We start from the raw sequence: 16616 nt of genomic DNA on the forward strand, positions 1-16616 counted from the left end.
TTTCCCTAGTTTACTTTTGTCCTTAGTTTATCATTATCTAATATACTATAATCACTCATTAATTTTGTTTGCTACTTTCCCCATTAGAATATAAGGGCAGGAATTTTTGTCTATTTTGCTCCCTCTTCCATTCCCCCTGAAAGCCTAAAACAATGTGTGGCCCATGGTAGGTGCTCTATAAATCTGTGTTGAATGAATGAAAATAGATGATATCAGCAGCCATCTACTTCAAGCAAACAAAAGATTGGTCTTTAGTCCCATATCACCCCAAATAACCCAAAGGAAGAAATAAAGTCACAAAGGTAAGTAAGTCTGAGACCGACTCTTGTCCTACTCTCTCAGTCATTACAATATCATTGTGTTACCTCAATTAGTGCTGGGAGAAGCCAGGCAATTTCCAAATGTCAATGTCTATGTACCACAATCCACTCTCCACCCCAGTCCCTTCAGCAACCTGCCCCATATCACCTTTTCCACTTACAGTGGCCGTGAGATTAATGCCTCCTTTATCCTTCTTCTTAAAGCCAATGTTGGGGGGTTTGCTGTTCAAGCGAATGCCAAAGCCTTCCAGCTCATTTTCTATTATCTTCTTATGTACCAAGGGTTTCAGGACATCCAGAACAATCAAGATCAAGTTACACGTTCTGGCCACTGAAGAAATGAAAATAAAATTTTTTTCAAAGCTCATTAAAGACTTAACATAATTCAAATACTCCAAAAGGGGGAGGGGGTGGAACATAATTCAAATACTCCAAAAGGGGGAGGGGGTGAAACATAATTCAAATACTCCAAAAGGGGGAGGGGGTGGTCTAGAGTTCCTACACTTAAGAGACAAAGGATTTTTTTTTAATAAATACACAGACACACATGAAGTTCTTAAGCTTTCCAAAGATTTATGTCAGAAGTCAATCTGCAATGTATTCTTTGTTTTCTATTAGTGTATCTAGACGATGTGTCAACTTCTAGATACACTAGTAGAAAAATAATTTGGGATGAAGATACAAACCAGGCAATAACCTGAATCCCTGAAAAAGTTCAGAAAGATTTAAAACAGTAAGAATTCTAAAAGAATAAGATTATCCAGTTAGCATATTTTTGTCGACTTTTTTGAGATATAATTTATAAAAAATAGTGTTAAGCACATGGTTTGATGACAAATGTATATACCTGTATAACCACCACAGCAACTGAGATTGAGGATTTCCATCACCTCCAAAAGTTCCCTTATACCCCTTTGCAATGAATCTTCCCCTCAATTCCCAGTCAACCACTAATCTGCTTTTCTTCTTTTTTTTTTTTTTAATTTATTTATTTATTTTTGGCTGTGTTGGGTCTTCGTTGCTGCTGAGCACAGGCTTTCTCTCGTTGCAGTACGCAGGCTTCTCATTGCAGTGGCTTCTCTTGTTGCAGAGCACGGGCTCTAGGCGCGCGGGCTTCAGTAGTTGCAGCACACGGGCTCAGTAGTTGTGGCTCATGGGCTCTAGAGCACAGGCTCAGTAGTTGTGGCACACGGGCTTAGTTGCTCTGCGGCATGTGGGATCTTCCCAGAGCAGGGCTCAAACCTGTGTCCCCTGCATTGGCAGGCAGATTCTGAACCACTGTGCCACCAGGGAAGTCCACTGATCTGCTTTTCTGTCACCATAGATTAAGTTGCATGTTTTAGAATTTCATATAAATAGAATTATACAAAATCTAGTCTTTTGTGCCTGGCTCTTTTAATTTAGCATATTTCTGATAGTCATCCATGAATGACTTCAAACCTATAATTCCATAAATAGCTAAATTAATAATATAAGGGTAGAATAAAAATACTTTCAAACATGAAAAGAAAAACCAGAACAATGTACCTACCATTCACTCTTTTTCAGTAAGTTTCTAAAGAATGTGCTTCAGCAAAACATGAAAATAACCCAAAAAAGGTAAGACGCTGACTCTAAGAAACAGGGGATCCTACACAAGAACGCAAAAGAAAATCTCAGGATGACAGCCATGCAAAAAGCCTAGAGCTGCATTATCCAATACAGCATCCACTAGCCACCTGGGGGCTATTCAAATTTAAATTAATTAAAATTCAATAAAATTTAAAATTCAGTTACTCAATTGCACCAGCACACTTTAAGTGATCAACACACACCTACAACTACCATATTGGACAGCACAAATTCAAAACATTTCCATTACTGTAGAACATTTCCATTACTGGACAGTGTTGGTCTAGAAAGCAATCAATCCAGATTGAAGCATAAAGACAAAGGGTAAAGGAAGGTAGTGTCAGGGTTGAGGGGAGATAATGAAATCAGTAAGACTGTATTTGGAACTGTATTCAAGTATCTAGAAAACTACTGATTAATAGGCATTTGATCTATTGGAACATTTGAAAAATATTAACAAACAGAAAAGTAAATAAAATAAAACAAGAACCAATTATTAACTCCATGAAAAACAAACTTCAAAAACAGATCTCAACAGAAAAGAAACCAAGTCATAACACACTACTTATCTCAGCACAACAAAAGTCAGACAGTCATTACATAATAATATATACCACGACTAATGAGTTAACTAAAAATTATGATACAACTTCTTTGAAAGAATAGGAAAAAAGACATGGAGTATGAGAAAGCTAATTTCCTACCATAACATGAAACCAACAGATGGTATCTAAAATTAATTAGTCATGAAATAGCAATATAAGTGTAACATTTTAAAATATGATATAGAAGAAACAGCTGAAGACTTGACAGTACCTGCCAATGGGGAATGACATTAAAGGTGAAAAGAGGTGGGGTAGCAGATTATTGCAATTTATGATTAGCCTTTATTTCTTTATTTTTGGCCGTGCCTTGCAGCCTGTGGGATTTTAGTTCCCTGACCAGGGATTGAACCCGGGTCCTCGGCAGTGAGAGTGCAGAGTCCTAACCACTGGACTGCCAGGGAATTCCCCTATGATTATCCTTTTATAGTATTTTACTTCAAATAAAAAGGAAAGAAGAAGAAAAGGCATGGGTAGGAGTCAGGAAACCTGAGTTCTAGCTCTGAATCTGCCACAACAGGGCAACACTGCACCAACGAACTTCACTTCTCCTGTCCTTAGTGTTTCTCTGCAAATGGGGATCTGGACTGATACTCTCTGAGGTCCCTTTAACTTCCGACATTCGACTCCAGTGAGAAGTCAGGTAAAACTATGCCCTTCATTGTGGTACCAACTCCAAGCCCAACAATCCCATCTAAAGGAACAGTACCCAGTAAAGGGATGATATCCTGGGATGGTGGCCCTGGAACACTCACCTGCAATGACTTGACGGCCTCTACCTTTCCCATCCTTGGCACCCTCAATGATACCTGGGAGATCCAGAAGCTGGAAGATTAAGGAGAGAAAAGGAAAAACTGATTATAAATCTGAACAGATCAAATAGAATGATTTATTTCTCAAGTAGTCAAAATTTAGGAGATCCAAATCCAATCTTCCTTATAAGTGAATGTATAAATCTTACTTTTACTACGCATCTACTAAATGTCAGCTGCAAGGTTCTTACATACTTTATCTAGTTCAAAATGCCTAGTAAGTCTGTGAATAAGGATACTGGTTGAGATTCATAGAGGTTAAGTGGTTTGCCCAGAGTCACAGTCTTAATAAACAAGATTATAATCCACATTTTTGGGGCCTTAATCCATTATTCTACACTAATATTTTTCAATATTCCCCCACTTTTCAGAAGGCTGATCCTCCATACAAATTCCTTACTATAGATAATAAGTGGATCATGACATTCACAAGCAATAAATCCTGAGACCTTTGTGAATACTCCAGTTCACAAAAATTTCTGCAGCCATTCTTAAACAGGCAAGCACATAAGAATCACCTCTAAAACAATTAAAAATGCAGGGGCTTCCCTGGTGGCGTAGTGGTTGAGAGTCCACCTGCCGATGCAGGCGACAAGGGTTCGTGCCCCGGTCCGGGAGGATCCCACATGCTGCGAAGCGGCGGGGCCCGTGAGCCATGGCCACTGAGCCTGCGCGTCTGGAGCCTGTGTTCCGCAACAGGAGAGGCTACAACAGTGAGAGGCCCGTGTATCGCCAAAAAAAAAAAAAAAGCAGATATCTGAGCTTCATCCATGTATATTCTGATTTGGAAGGGCCAAAGTAGGATTCAGATATTGATCTGTATTTCAGAAGGCTCCATGGGTGACTCTGATAGGTGTCCCCAGTTGAAAATGACCACTCAATTGCCCAGGAAATGCAATAAAGTAAAACTTCACAGAAGTCACAGTGTATGTACTTAATGATGAGAACACCAAAACCAAATCCATAGCACCCATGATTCAAATTCACAAACTATAGTTATAAGCCCTTGAGAGTCTGTTAAGAGCATATGTAAAATCTGAAAATACCAAGGGCCATACTACTGTATGGCCAATACTGAATTATCCACATGAACAGACAGGTATATAGCTGCAGCTTATCAAAACATCATTTAAGGGCTTCCCTGGTGGCGCGGTGCTTGGGAGTCCGCCTGCCGATGCAGGAGACGCGGGTTCGTGCCCCGTTTCGGGAGGATCCCACGTGCCGCGGAGCGGCTGGGCCCGTGAGCCATGGCCACTGAGCCTGCGTGTCCGGAGCCTGTGCTCCGCAAATGGGAGAGGCCACGACAGTGAGAGGCCCGCATAACGCCAGGAAAAAAAAAAAAAAAAAAAAACATCATTTAAAACTAGCTTTTGCTGGGGAATTCCCTGGCGGTTCAGTGGTTAAGACTCCGTGCTAGGGCTTCCCTGGTGGCGCAGTGCTTGAGAGTCCGCCTGCCGATGCAGGAGACGCGGGTTCGTGCCCCGTTTCGGGAGGATCCCACGTGCCGCGGAGCGGCTGGGCCCGTGAGCCATGGCCACTGAGCCTGCGTGTCCGGAGCCTGTGCTCCGCAAATGGGAGAGGCCACGACAGTGAGAGGCCCGCATAACGCAAGGAAAAAAAAAAAAAAAAAAGACTCCGCGCTTTCACTGCCGAGGGCCCGGGTTCGATCCCTGGTCTGGGAACTAAGATCCCACAAGCCTCGCGGCAAAGCAAAAAACAGCAACAACAACAATAACTAGCCTTTGCTATAAGCATATCTGATATTACAGAAATAAACTTCATATTAAATAAACTACAAGGAAAAAGAACAAACTCAGGAGGTGCTTAGAGAGTTCAACTTTTCCATTCAAGAACCTGCTCAAAATGTCCTTCCTATTCCTCACTACATAATAAATAACATTACCTCCTCTAAAACTGATACAACGCATCAGTTAAATTGAGCTACCCTTTCTCTTTCAAAAAACGTAATTTATATTCAATACATCTGCCTTGACTTGGAAACTTTAGTTACACTGATTTAAAAGGCTACATGGGGGCTAATGAGCACACCAGATCTTGATTTCTAAACATCTGTCTCCAATAAAAGGAAAGAGCACTCCTTCAGAACTGGCAGATTCCAGGGCTGGGGCAGGGAAAATATAAGATTAGCCTGGAACATCATGTGGTACCAAAAAATAAGGCATTACACACAAAAAGATGGGGTTTCTGGAAAGAAAAAAGGAGCCAACCTGAAGGAGTTCCTAATAGTCACACCTGGAACAATGTGAGTAATAAAATAATGGTAGTACTGGATTATAATCCATAAAATAAGATAAATATCCATGAGTCCACAATGACACAAATTCAATAAATAAATGGGAGAGAAGGAATAGCTCCTCCATATAATAGAATTCCAATTAACAAATGTAGTAGGAAAGAGAAAAATAGAGAATCACCATTAAGCAAGAAGCACAGTAACAATTGTTGCATATGAGATCCAGACGAATGCTAAAATGAGTGGGCAAGTTTGTGAAACAGGATTTGTATCTTCTCAAAGTATCTCCCCCAAGACATTTATTAACTACAAAAAGAAAGATAATAGCTTTACAGTAGAGAAATCCCACAGACACCACTTTAACCAGCTGATGGGGGTCAATATTACCAATAATATATACTAACATCATGAATCCCTAAGATGCACTGAGAAGGACATACCACCATTTCAGTAGTATGCTTGCCAAAAAAATATACCTCAGTATAATCATAAGAAAACATTAGAGAAATCCAAATTGAGGAACAGTCTACAAAATAACTAATCAGCAATCTTTTAAGAGTGTCAGGATCATGGACAGGACTGAGGAACTACTACAGATGGCAGGAGAATAGGAGAAAGAACCGAACGTAACATGGGATGATCGCAAATAGAATCTTGAAAAAGAACACTGGTAGGGAAACTGGTAAAAATTCGAACAAGTTCTATAGTTTAGTGACTAGTACTGCACCAGAGTTAATCTATTACTGATAATTATTCTACGTTTATGTAAGGTGCTAATATTAGGGGAAGCAGGATGATATAAGAGAACCTCAAAATAATTATGCTAAGTGAAAGAAGCCAGCCAAAAAAAAGAGAGTTCATTTATATTTACACATGGTCTTATTTATATAAAACTCTTAACATGTAAACTACAGGATGAAAGGGGCATGAGGAAACTTTGGGGATGATATGCTCACAATCTTGATTGTGGTGATATTTTCACCAGTTTATAGATATGTCAAAACTTATCAAATTGTATACTTCCTGTGCAGTTAACTGTATGTGAATTACATTTCAATAAAGATGTCTGAAAAAACAAAACGTCTATCATCAGTTGTTCCTAAGAAATTAAGTCTGAAGTGTATTTCTTCAGCCCTCCCAAAGATTCTGTAATCTACTTCCACCACTTTGTAAATCCCTGCCTGCTTAAAAAAAAAAAAAAAAGTATTCCATCAGCAAAAGGCCTTATACTGAGACAAGAGAGCAAGAGCCATGGCAGCTGAACATGGCGGAGAAATTTATTGAAGACCCTACAAATGTAAAAGCAAGTTAACTTTAGCTTTTCTTGAGAGGGAAATATTTAAAATTACATTAAACTATTTAAATATTTTAAATTACATTGAACTATTTGAATGTGGCAACTATATTTCATCCAATAAAAACAGTCTATGCTTTACAATTCTGAATTTCAGATTACAACCAACTAAGATCATGTAACTGTAACTGTAGGATTTTAAGAATTGGAATGTTAACCTACTTCAAACTCAAATGCCTTCAGAGATTAAAGCAGGTACAAGTCTATATATATACATACATATATATATATATATATATATATACACACACACACACACACACACACATATATACGTATATACATATATATGTATATATATGTACATCCCTGGTTAAGTGGTGGTTCAGCCATTACTTGAACACCTCCAGACATAGTAATTAATTACCTCAAGAGGTACCATTCCATTTTTAGGCACCTTTATTGTTAAAAAGATCTTCTTTCCTAACAACAACAACAGAAACAGAACTCTACCTCTTTATAATTCTTATTAGGTGGTTCTAATTTTGTACACCATTCCCCACCAAGTCACAGATAATGAGTCCTCTGCCACAAAACAGCCTTTTAAAAGAACATTTGAGGGCATTTTAATCCAGTTAAACACACCTACTAGTATGCTTACTTAACTTGGTTTCTGGAGAAAGTCAGAAGGAAAAACAGAGGCAGAGGGCACAGATGGAAAAGAAAGTACCATGGAAAAAAGGAAGAAAAAAACCTGGAAAGATCAAGAAACTGAAATAAATGAAGGTTTTGAGGAAAAGACAAGGAAAGAGAGGGGTTAAGTGGCTATTTATTCTGATATACCCAGGAGCCCTGAGAGAGGTGCCATAACATCTCATCAGGAAAGAGGTTACTCTCTGAGCCACCAAAGACTCTGAAACCAGATGAAATTAAGCAATGGTCCAGATATGCCCAAGTGTCCTCATTCTTGTTACTATATACATTTGGACATGGAGTCCTAGAAAGGTACATGTCCTAACAGTATCTGCATGGGTACCTAACCAGAAAGAAAAAAAGCCACTGAAAATACCACCAGGACACTGGTCCCTCACTACTTCAGATTCTATAATAAAGAAGCATGAATGTACTTCACAACTCACTGTGTAGCTCAGCAAGAGGGAAAATAAATGCCTATACCAAGAGTTTCCAAACAATGTGCCAAGGCACTCAGGGCGTTCTAAATTTTCAAAAGAAACAGCAGTTCTTAATATGTCAGGCACTGAGGGAACTACTAAATCCAAGAAGCTCACAATTTCACCATTAGATTCTAGTACACTGCTTTCAATCCGAATCTTTGGGAAGTTGCATTTTTCAGCAATTACTATGGTAAAAAATAAGCACCACACAAAAATCGGTGTCGAAAAGGAAACAAATGTGGCAGTATCCAATCTGATTCCAAAATTTGAGAAGTTATATGGTACCCAACAGTGCCCATATCCCATTAGTAAATAACTGTAGCTGTAAGGACATAAATAACTGTTTGGATCTATTTAACAAACAGAACCATTAGGTTATTTGTTTTGGCCTGGAGCACCATAAAAAATTACTGGGACCAGAAAACTATCAGGAAATAATTGCTGAGACACTAAGGGTGCTGTGAACTAGAAAGTTTGGGAACCTCTAGTCTAGATTTAAATGCCATGAAATTCAGAACCTTACCTTCTTAGCTGTGGAGCAAAAAAGAATGTGTTCCATTACATTTTACACATACCTTCTTTCATACCAAGTGGACTCCTCATTTGGGAGCCCTAAATCTATCATCTATCTGAGAACTTCTGAAGACGACAACTTCATTAAGCCTCACAGATAAGAATTATTTTCTAAGAAGGGTCTGATCGGGCTTCCCTGGTGGCACAGTGGTTGAAAGTCCACCTGCCGATGCAGGGGACACGGGTTTGTGCCCCGGTCCGGGAAGATCCCACGTGCCGCGGAGCAGCTGGGCCCGTGAGCCATGGCCGCTGAGCCTGCGCATCCGGAGCCTGTGCTCCGCAACAGGAGAGGCCACAACAGTGAGAGGCCCGCGTACCGCAAAAATAAATTAATTAATTAAAAATAAATAAATAAATAAAAAGGGTCTGATCATGGTACTTATTAAAGTTTCTGATGGCTCCTAGCCATGTACAAGATAAAATTCAACTTCCTAAGCAGGCACAAAAGATCCTTCATAATTCAGCTCCAACCTACCTTTCCAGATTCAGTTTCTACCACTCACTGTCCCACAGCTAAGCTCACACCACAGCAGGCTGTCCACTGTTATGGCTGCTTAAAACTGTCCTTTACATTCTCCGGCTGGTGAAATTCTATTTGACCTTCAAAACCGAACCCCATTGTCACTTTCTACATGCAGCTTTTTCTGTCTTACCAGACCTTCCCCCACCTCCATCCTCAGGTGGAAAAAGTAGTCCTTCCTTTCTCTGTGTTTTCACAAACGATATCCCACTGTATTATTGTTTTTATGTACTGCTCTATCTCCCCTACCAGACACTGAGGGCCTGGTAGATCAAAGATCAGGCCTGGCATATATAAAGCTCCAAATAAGTGTTTTTTAAATGAAAGAATTGATTTCTTCCCTTCCTTGGCCTGCAGGCCTGACTCACCTGGATCTTGGCACCTTTGTATCTGATGACACCAGGTACAGTGGTGAGAGTAGTGAACTCATAGGCTGCCACCTCGGAATACACCCCTGCCAGGTTACTGAGCAGTGTTGACTTCCCCACAGATGGAAAACCCACAAACCCAATTCGAGCATCACCTGTCTTGGCAACGTCAAATCCTAAAACATCAACAAATATAAAAAGGAGGAGGAAAGTTATCCCTGGGAGTGTTGAGACTCATGTAATTCCTTTTACATTCTGGTTGCCTATCCCTCTAGAACCTATTTCTCCAACTTTTTACAGTTTATCTCTAGGGTAGAGCTTAAGCACACAAAATTCCCCCATAGCAATTCACAATATTTAATGGAGCGTTTGATGTAAAAACTTTACACCTCTACATGTTATATACCTTTCTAGTACCCACAGTATTTAGGGCCCAAATATTATATAACCACTGATCTAAAAAATCGGTTTCTTTTTTTTTTCTTACAAACTCTGGGGACTGTGTCACTGACAGAGTTTTCTTTTCTTACAGTGGGTTGCAAACAAATTCAAAGCCAAATTTGTGGCCCTTCTCTAAGAAGTGTACAGACCTTATGACATTACTTTTCATCCTAACTTTATCTCTCAGCTTCAACTTATTCTTTCTACCTTCACTTCCCTTTGTCTCAATTTCCTTCATCTTGTTAACTATTTATTTACATATTTCAGTGAGCCAATGTAAATCTATTTTGGATCAGTACAGGATATACATAAATAAAACCCTAGTTCACTTAGAAAATATTCGTTTGCCTTTGAAATCAGTAAAATTGGGAATTCCCTGGCAGTCCAGCGGTTAGGACTTGGTGCTTTCACTGCCAGGGCCCAGGTTCGATCCCTGCTCAGGAAACTAAGATCCCACAAGTCGCATGGCATGGCCAAAAAAAAAGAAAAAGAAAGAAATCAGTAGAATAAAATAAAATAAACACAATTCAAGAATTTAGGCTTAGGAAACACAAATCGACCTTGATATAAAATTTTAAATTATTTTTAAACCATATGCCTTTATTACTTTAATAAAAATTACACCAAGAAAAAGAAAGTCGAAGCAAAACACAAACCTTCTCCTGGTCCACCACCACCACCACCTTTTGGAGTAATGAGTTCCCTGCGAAGCTTAGCAAGGCGAGCCTTAAGGAGCCCTAGATGGTGTGCTGTGGCCTTGTTCTTTTGCGTCCGAGCCATCTATAAGGGAGGAATCACAGCCATAAATCAGAAGCAGTTCCTATAAGTTAAAACATCCAGAATGAATGTTCCCCCAGCTCTGAGAGAATGATGTTTTTTATCTAGGTCCTACTAACTTCAATACACCCATTTTAAGTCAGACTTAAAAGAGTAAAAATCCATTCTCTCCATCACGCAGACCATTCCCCGCATTACAGAGGAAACAGCTGAGGCCCAAACAGAAGAAACATAACCAAGGTCATTACAATCAGCATTCACAGATTAGACTAAAACTCAGTTGCTGATTCCTTTTCAACTGCTTGTACCTGGTGTGCCCCAACCGATTTTAAAGAGCACTGAGCACTTCAGACCATACAATCACACAACAATCCAGGTGGAATCAACAGCCACAGCAGATGACAATTTACATCCAGATCATATTCCAGGGAGCAATACTCTGGGAAAGGGGGTCATCAAAGTAGAGACTGGGGAAGGGGAGGGCGGTTCGAGGGGCGATAAAGAAAGATACTGAAGTATGCAAGCAGGTCAGGGCAGAAGTGGGGGGATAGGATTCAGTGTTGCTCACATAAAAAGAGAAGACTGAGAGAAAAAATGTTCAGACAGGAGCAGAACGCTGGAAGGGGGCACTGACTAAGTTGCACAGGTGTAGAACGCGGGCCCGGGCTGAGGGTAGTCGGGGAACGCGGGCCCGGTCCTGAGGAGGCTGAGGGAAGTTCAGGCAGGAGAGACGCCGCCGAAGAGGAACGCTCGGACGAAGTGTTCGAGCGCCCCTTACCTCGGCTTCGATCTCCGCGATCTTAGCTAAAGTGCTGCTCATGGTGGTGAGTCGCGAGGGGCGCAGTGGCCTCCACACCGACAGTCTCCCTTCGGACACCCGCCAGCGGACCTTCCACAGCCACCAGGCGCTACAGCAGTGCGCAAGCGCGGTACTTCCTATTTCTCGCGAGAGTTCCGCGCGAGGCTTACTGAGAGATATACAGCGTGAAGTGGTCTCCTCCTCCTCAGCCAACCGCGCCCCGTCCCGCGATCCAGCGCGGTGTCATAGAGCCCGCGGGAGTGGGGGCCAGAGAGGCCACCCCGGTCCTTACCTCCCCGAGCGCGCCGAGGGTCGCGCGCCGCTCGGCCCCGCCCCGCCGGACTTGCGCCCCGCGTCCGGCTCCGCGCCCAGCCCCCGGCGCGTAGTGTGTGATGAGTGACTCTTCGCTGCAGGCCCGCATCTCTCAGACCCTCTTCCTGAAAAGCGCACTCGCGGCCTCCACCCGTCTTCTTCGCCGGCACCGACGGGTCCTGGGGCCCCTTTCACTGCTGGGAAGACACGGCGGGGGACTCCTCGGCCTCCTGGGTCGAAGTAGAGACCGATTTTCAGCCTGTCTTCTTGGGAAAAGAAAATGCCCCCTTTCCATCACTCAAAACTATTTTTAGGTGTTTGTTTTGTTTACCCCCAAACCCGAGTAGAGTGCGCGGCACATAGTGAGCCCACAATAAATGCATGATTGAGTGGATAATTCCCAGAGAACCGGTCCTTGAAATACTGAAAAATTAGAAACTATGTGAAGGATAAATAAATAGTGGTACCTCTGTGCTGTGAAATATTATTTCAGCCGTTAAAACATAGACCTATGTGGTCTAACTGGAAGGATGTCCAGGACATATTGTTTAAAAAAAAAAAAATGGTAGCAGAACTTCACTAGGTTGTGATCCCATTTATGTTAGTTTTAAAATTAGATGTTTATTTATATAGGTGTACATGTCGGAAAGCGCATTGTTAAATGGTCTGAATAAAAGGATACAATCTCAAACTGTTAACAGTGGGATAGGATGCAAGGAAAGGCAGAGAAAGCCTTTCACTTGTTATTCCACATATTACTGTGTCGTTCAATTTTTTTTAAAGATTAACATATCCATGTATTATTTGTGTAATAATTATAATAGAATTTAAAATTTCAAGACTCCTCTTCCCCAAGTGTCTTGTGAAGAGGATGCCAGGACGCCCAGGAGCTGTGTGCTGATTTGGAAAGCTGCTTCCTGTGGGATCAATGAATTCTTGTTGATAGATTGATTGATCCATCGGGAGTCTGCAGGCCAGGCTTAACCTGCAGCGCTGGCCTCCACTCAGCCCTGGGAGGGAAGTTTATTTATCTAAAATTGTAAGTAAGACCAATTCCAACTTGCCAGAGACGCAAAAGGAGGTTATATCCAGCACAAGGGAGGGAATGGGAAAAGGCAAGCTTTTACAGAAGGTCCCGAAGGGCTCAGGAGTTTCTTTCTTTTCTTTAACCTCAGCCTTTTCATAAATAAATTAAGGGGTGATGAGGTAATTAGATCCCACACTGTCAGTAATGGAGGAGGGAAGGAGAGGAGAGGAAGTCCAGCTGGAATCGGATATGATCAAAGATCAGTCTTAAAAGATAGATAAAATCAAATCAGCAGGACTTTACTAACTTAGAGTACTTAAGGAATTAATTGGCTGACAATATCAAGGGTATGATGCTCTGTGAGTAGGTTCTACTTAGCAAATCTGTCACAGGAAGCCTGCAGCTAAGTTAACCACTTCATTGCTCAAAGACACCCCAGGACCCACCTTAGGGGCCCAAAACTGTCAGGATTGTGCCAAAGGGTAATATTGACCTCCCCCACGGTACTGGGTGGCCATGGTTTTTTGGGGTTTTTTTTTTTTTTTTTTTTTTTGTGGTACGTGGGCCTCTCACTGTTGTGGCCTCTCCCGTTGCGGAGCACAGGCTCCGAACGCGCAGGCTCAGCGGCCATGGCTCACGGGCCCAGCCGCTGCGCGGCATGTGGGATCTTCCTGGCATGTGGGATCTTCCCGGACCGGGGCACGAACCCGTGTCCCCTGCATCGGCAGGTGAACTCTCAACCACTGTGCCACCAGGGAAGCCCATGGGTGGCCATCTTATTCATCCAACAAATATTAACTGAGCTCCTTCTGCTGTTTAGCACCATACCAGGTCTAAGGACAGAGCAGAGAGTGAATCAGATACTGTCCCTGCACTTAAGAAGTATCTAGGTTGGGAAGCCAAGGCCAGGCCTTTAAGCTCAGCTCCTAAGAGCCAGAGCCAGCCCAGGTCTGCTGGGCACTAACCACAACAGAGGGCCTGTTTGCCATAGGGCTAAACCACTAGCGCCTTGGCACTGTATTTCTTAAAAAAAAAAAAGAAAAAATTAATGAAACAGATGAAGGACAGACAGAAAAGCTTTGTCTCTGGCCAGGACACTCCAATCATTCTGAAATAACTGGTTCTTCAAATGGGCAGGTGTTCTCTGCACTTGCGTTTTCTGCTCAGTATGCTTTTCTCCCACCCTTTCCTTCTACCACCCACATCTTTTCTGATCCACACAGTCTCTGAGATGCTTTCCTTGGAACTCAAGCTTGGGTAGAGGCCCACAGATGTCTGTCCCAGGTTCTTAGCCCATCAGAGCACAATCACCCTGCTTGGTTACTCCTCTGACTTCCCACCAACCCCTGAGCCCACAAGGGAGGAGCAGCATAAATCTCCAACACCAGCATTGGGGCAGCTACAGCAAGCCCCTGAAACATATTTATTAAACAAATGGAAACAAAAACAAGAGGACAGGAAAAAAGAATTTTTAAGAAGAAGCCGGAAAGATTTTTTATTTCCTAAATGAGCATTTATACCTTATTACAGATAGCATAGTAATTGAGAGCTAAACACCTGTGTCTGATTGGTGGCGGGAGAAATAACAGGATAATGATACATGAAAAATCCATGTTACCACTTTTTTAAGCTTAGCTTCTAAACAGATCAAAATTCCCAGATACCCTAACAAAAGAGGGTGGGAAGCCCTCCATGAAGGATAGGTATTAATACCACTAGTGAGTGATGTATGTTTTGCTTTTAGATGGGGGATTCTCAAGAATGTGCACATCTAGGGCATGATGAAGACAATTCTCTACAAACACTTTGTCTCTTAGATGCAAAAAAATGAAAGTACACAAAAGTCTTCACTAAGTAAAAGTCTGCCTCTTCTGCCATTCAAGTGGGTGATTCCTTGACCCATATAATAGTCTAGTCATTTCAGTTCAGTACATGTTATGTGCGAGGGTCTGTGCTAGGCACTGGGAATACAAAGGTAAGATGCCTTTTAACCCCCAGGAGAGGAGTAAAGGTATGAAGATACCCAAAACTCAGTAATACAAAGCCCAGTGAGTAAGGCAAGTGTCAGAAGAGATATAAACAAGGTACCTTGTGGGGTTTAAAGAAGGAAGTGCTTACATCTGGTTTGGGTCAGAAAACGGTTCCTCACGAGATGTGCCCGGGAAGATGGAGATGAAAAAAAGGGAACATTCCAGGCAGATGAGCAAAGGCAGGGAAGAGGGAAGCACAGCACACATCTGTGGGCTTCACAAGTGCCATCGGGCTGGAGTGAGTGTGTGTGCTAAGGGTGTCCCAAAACAGGAAATCATTCCTAAACATCAACAGACAGTCTGCTCACCTGAGATTGTGAATACGGTCAGCATGGGCAGTCATTTTTTGGGTAAAGAGCAAACAGTACTTTGCTAAAAGATAATTCACTTTCCTTCCTTAACCTTCTTCTGAGAAAATTGTAAAAATATCCCAAAACGTGTATTGTTTGTTCTAAGTATGCTCAAAACTGAATAAATGAACTAATGAGAAATCTTATTAAGAAATGTCAACCTAGTTTAGCAAAATGGATGTAGAATAGAGAAATAAATGTGCCTCCAAAGGCTTACTCATATTTAATTGTGGTATGTTAATAAAGAAATAGACATTCGGGGCTTCCCTGGTGGCGCAGTGCTTGAGAGTCCGCCTGCCGATGCAGGAGACGCGGGTTCGTGCCCCGTTTCGGGAAGATCCCACATGCCGCGGAGCGGCTGGGCCCGTGAGCCATGGCCACTGAGCCTGCGCGTCCGGAGCCTGTGCTCCTCAAATGGGAGAGGCCACAACAGTGAGAGGCCCGCATAACGCAAGAAAAAAAAAAAAAAAAAAAAAAAAGAAATAGACATTCGATTCTGATGTTAGCAAGCAATGGGAAGGTAACAGTGATAGAATTGAAAAGTATAGGAGATCTTCTAAAATAACGGGAGGGATAAGGAATGTGATTAAGGCAGCAAAAGTAAGGAAAAAGAAAAGAGAAAATAATAAGTTAGATAGTAAGTAGTAAATAGTAATAGTAATAAATAATAGTAATAGTAATAAAATAGTAAATAGTAAGCATAAAATAGAATGAAAGGAATAACATCCAATATATCTGTTACCATACAATAAAGAGACTGAATTCCCTTTTCAAAAACAGAAATTTGGGGGCTTCCCTGGTGGCACAGTGGTTGAGAATCTGCCTGCCAATGCAGGGGACACAGGTTCGAGCCCTGGTCTGGGAAGATCCCACATGCCGCGGAGCAACTAAGCCCGTGCGCCACAACTACTGAGCCTGCACATCTGGAGCCTGTGCTCCACAACAAGAGAGGCTGCGACAGTTAGAGGCCCGCGCACCGCGATGAAGACTGGCCCCCACTTGCTGCAACTAGAGAAAGCCCTCGCACAGAAACGAAGACCCAACACAGCCAAAAAATTAATTAATTAATTAATAATTTTTAAAAAAAACAGAAATTTGGAGTTTTAAAAAATCTAGCTGGGGGGGCTTCCCTGGTGGCGCAGTGGTTGAGAATCTGCCTGCTAATGCAGGGGACATGGGTTCGAGCCCTGGTCTGGGAAGATCCCACATGCCGCAGAGCAACTAGGCCCGTGAGCCACAATTACTGAGCCTGCGTGTCCGGAGCCTGTGCTCCGCGACGGGAGAGGCCACAACAGTGGGAGGCCCGCACACTGCGATGAAGAGTGGCCCCCACTTGCCACAACTAGAGAAA

The 16616-nt window shown here is 42.2% G+C and overlaps 1 protein-coding gene across 1 annotated transcript in view; it reads right to left on the bottom strand.

The window, feature by feature from the left end:
- The window catches only part of DRG1 (developmentally regulated GTP binding protein 1), a 20929-nt gene extending 9219 nt beyond the window's left edge, over positions 1 to 11710 (bottom strand). Inside the window, exons 1-5 of the mRNA XM_007453173.1 lie at positions 11526 to 11710; positions 10627 to 10750; positions 9530 to 9705; positions 3289 to 3358; positions 482 to 651 (exon numbers count right to left, since the gene is read on the bottom strand). Of these exons, the coding sequence (XP_007453235.1) occupies positions 482 to 651; positions 3289 to 3358; positions 9530 to 9705; positions 10627 to 10750; positions 11526 to 11567 (582 nt within the window). The 5' untranslated portion in view covers positions 11568 to 11710. The remainder of the gene's footprint in view (positions 1 to 481; positions 652 to 3288; positions 3359 to 9529; positions 9706 to 10626; positions 10751 to 11525) is intronic.
- Positions 11711 to 16616: the final 4906 nt, after the last annotated feature.

This window comes from Lipotes vexillifer, unplaced genomic scaffold (genome assembly GCF_000442215.2).
Source record: "Lipotes vexillifer unplaced genomic scaffold, Lipotes_vexillifer_v1.1 scaffold1197, whole genome shotgun sequence".
Classification (NCBI taxonomy): domain Eukaryota; kingdom Metazoa; phylum Chordata; class Mammalia; order Artiodactyla; family Lipotidae; genus Lipotes; species Lipotes vexillifer.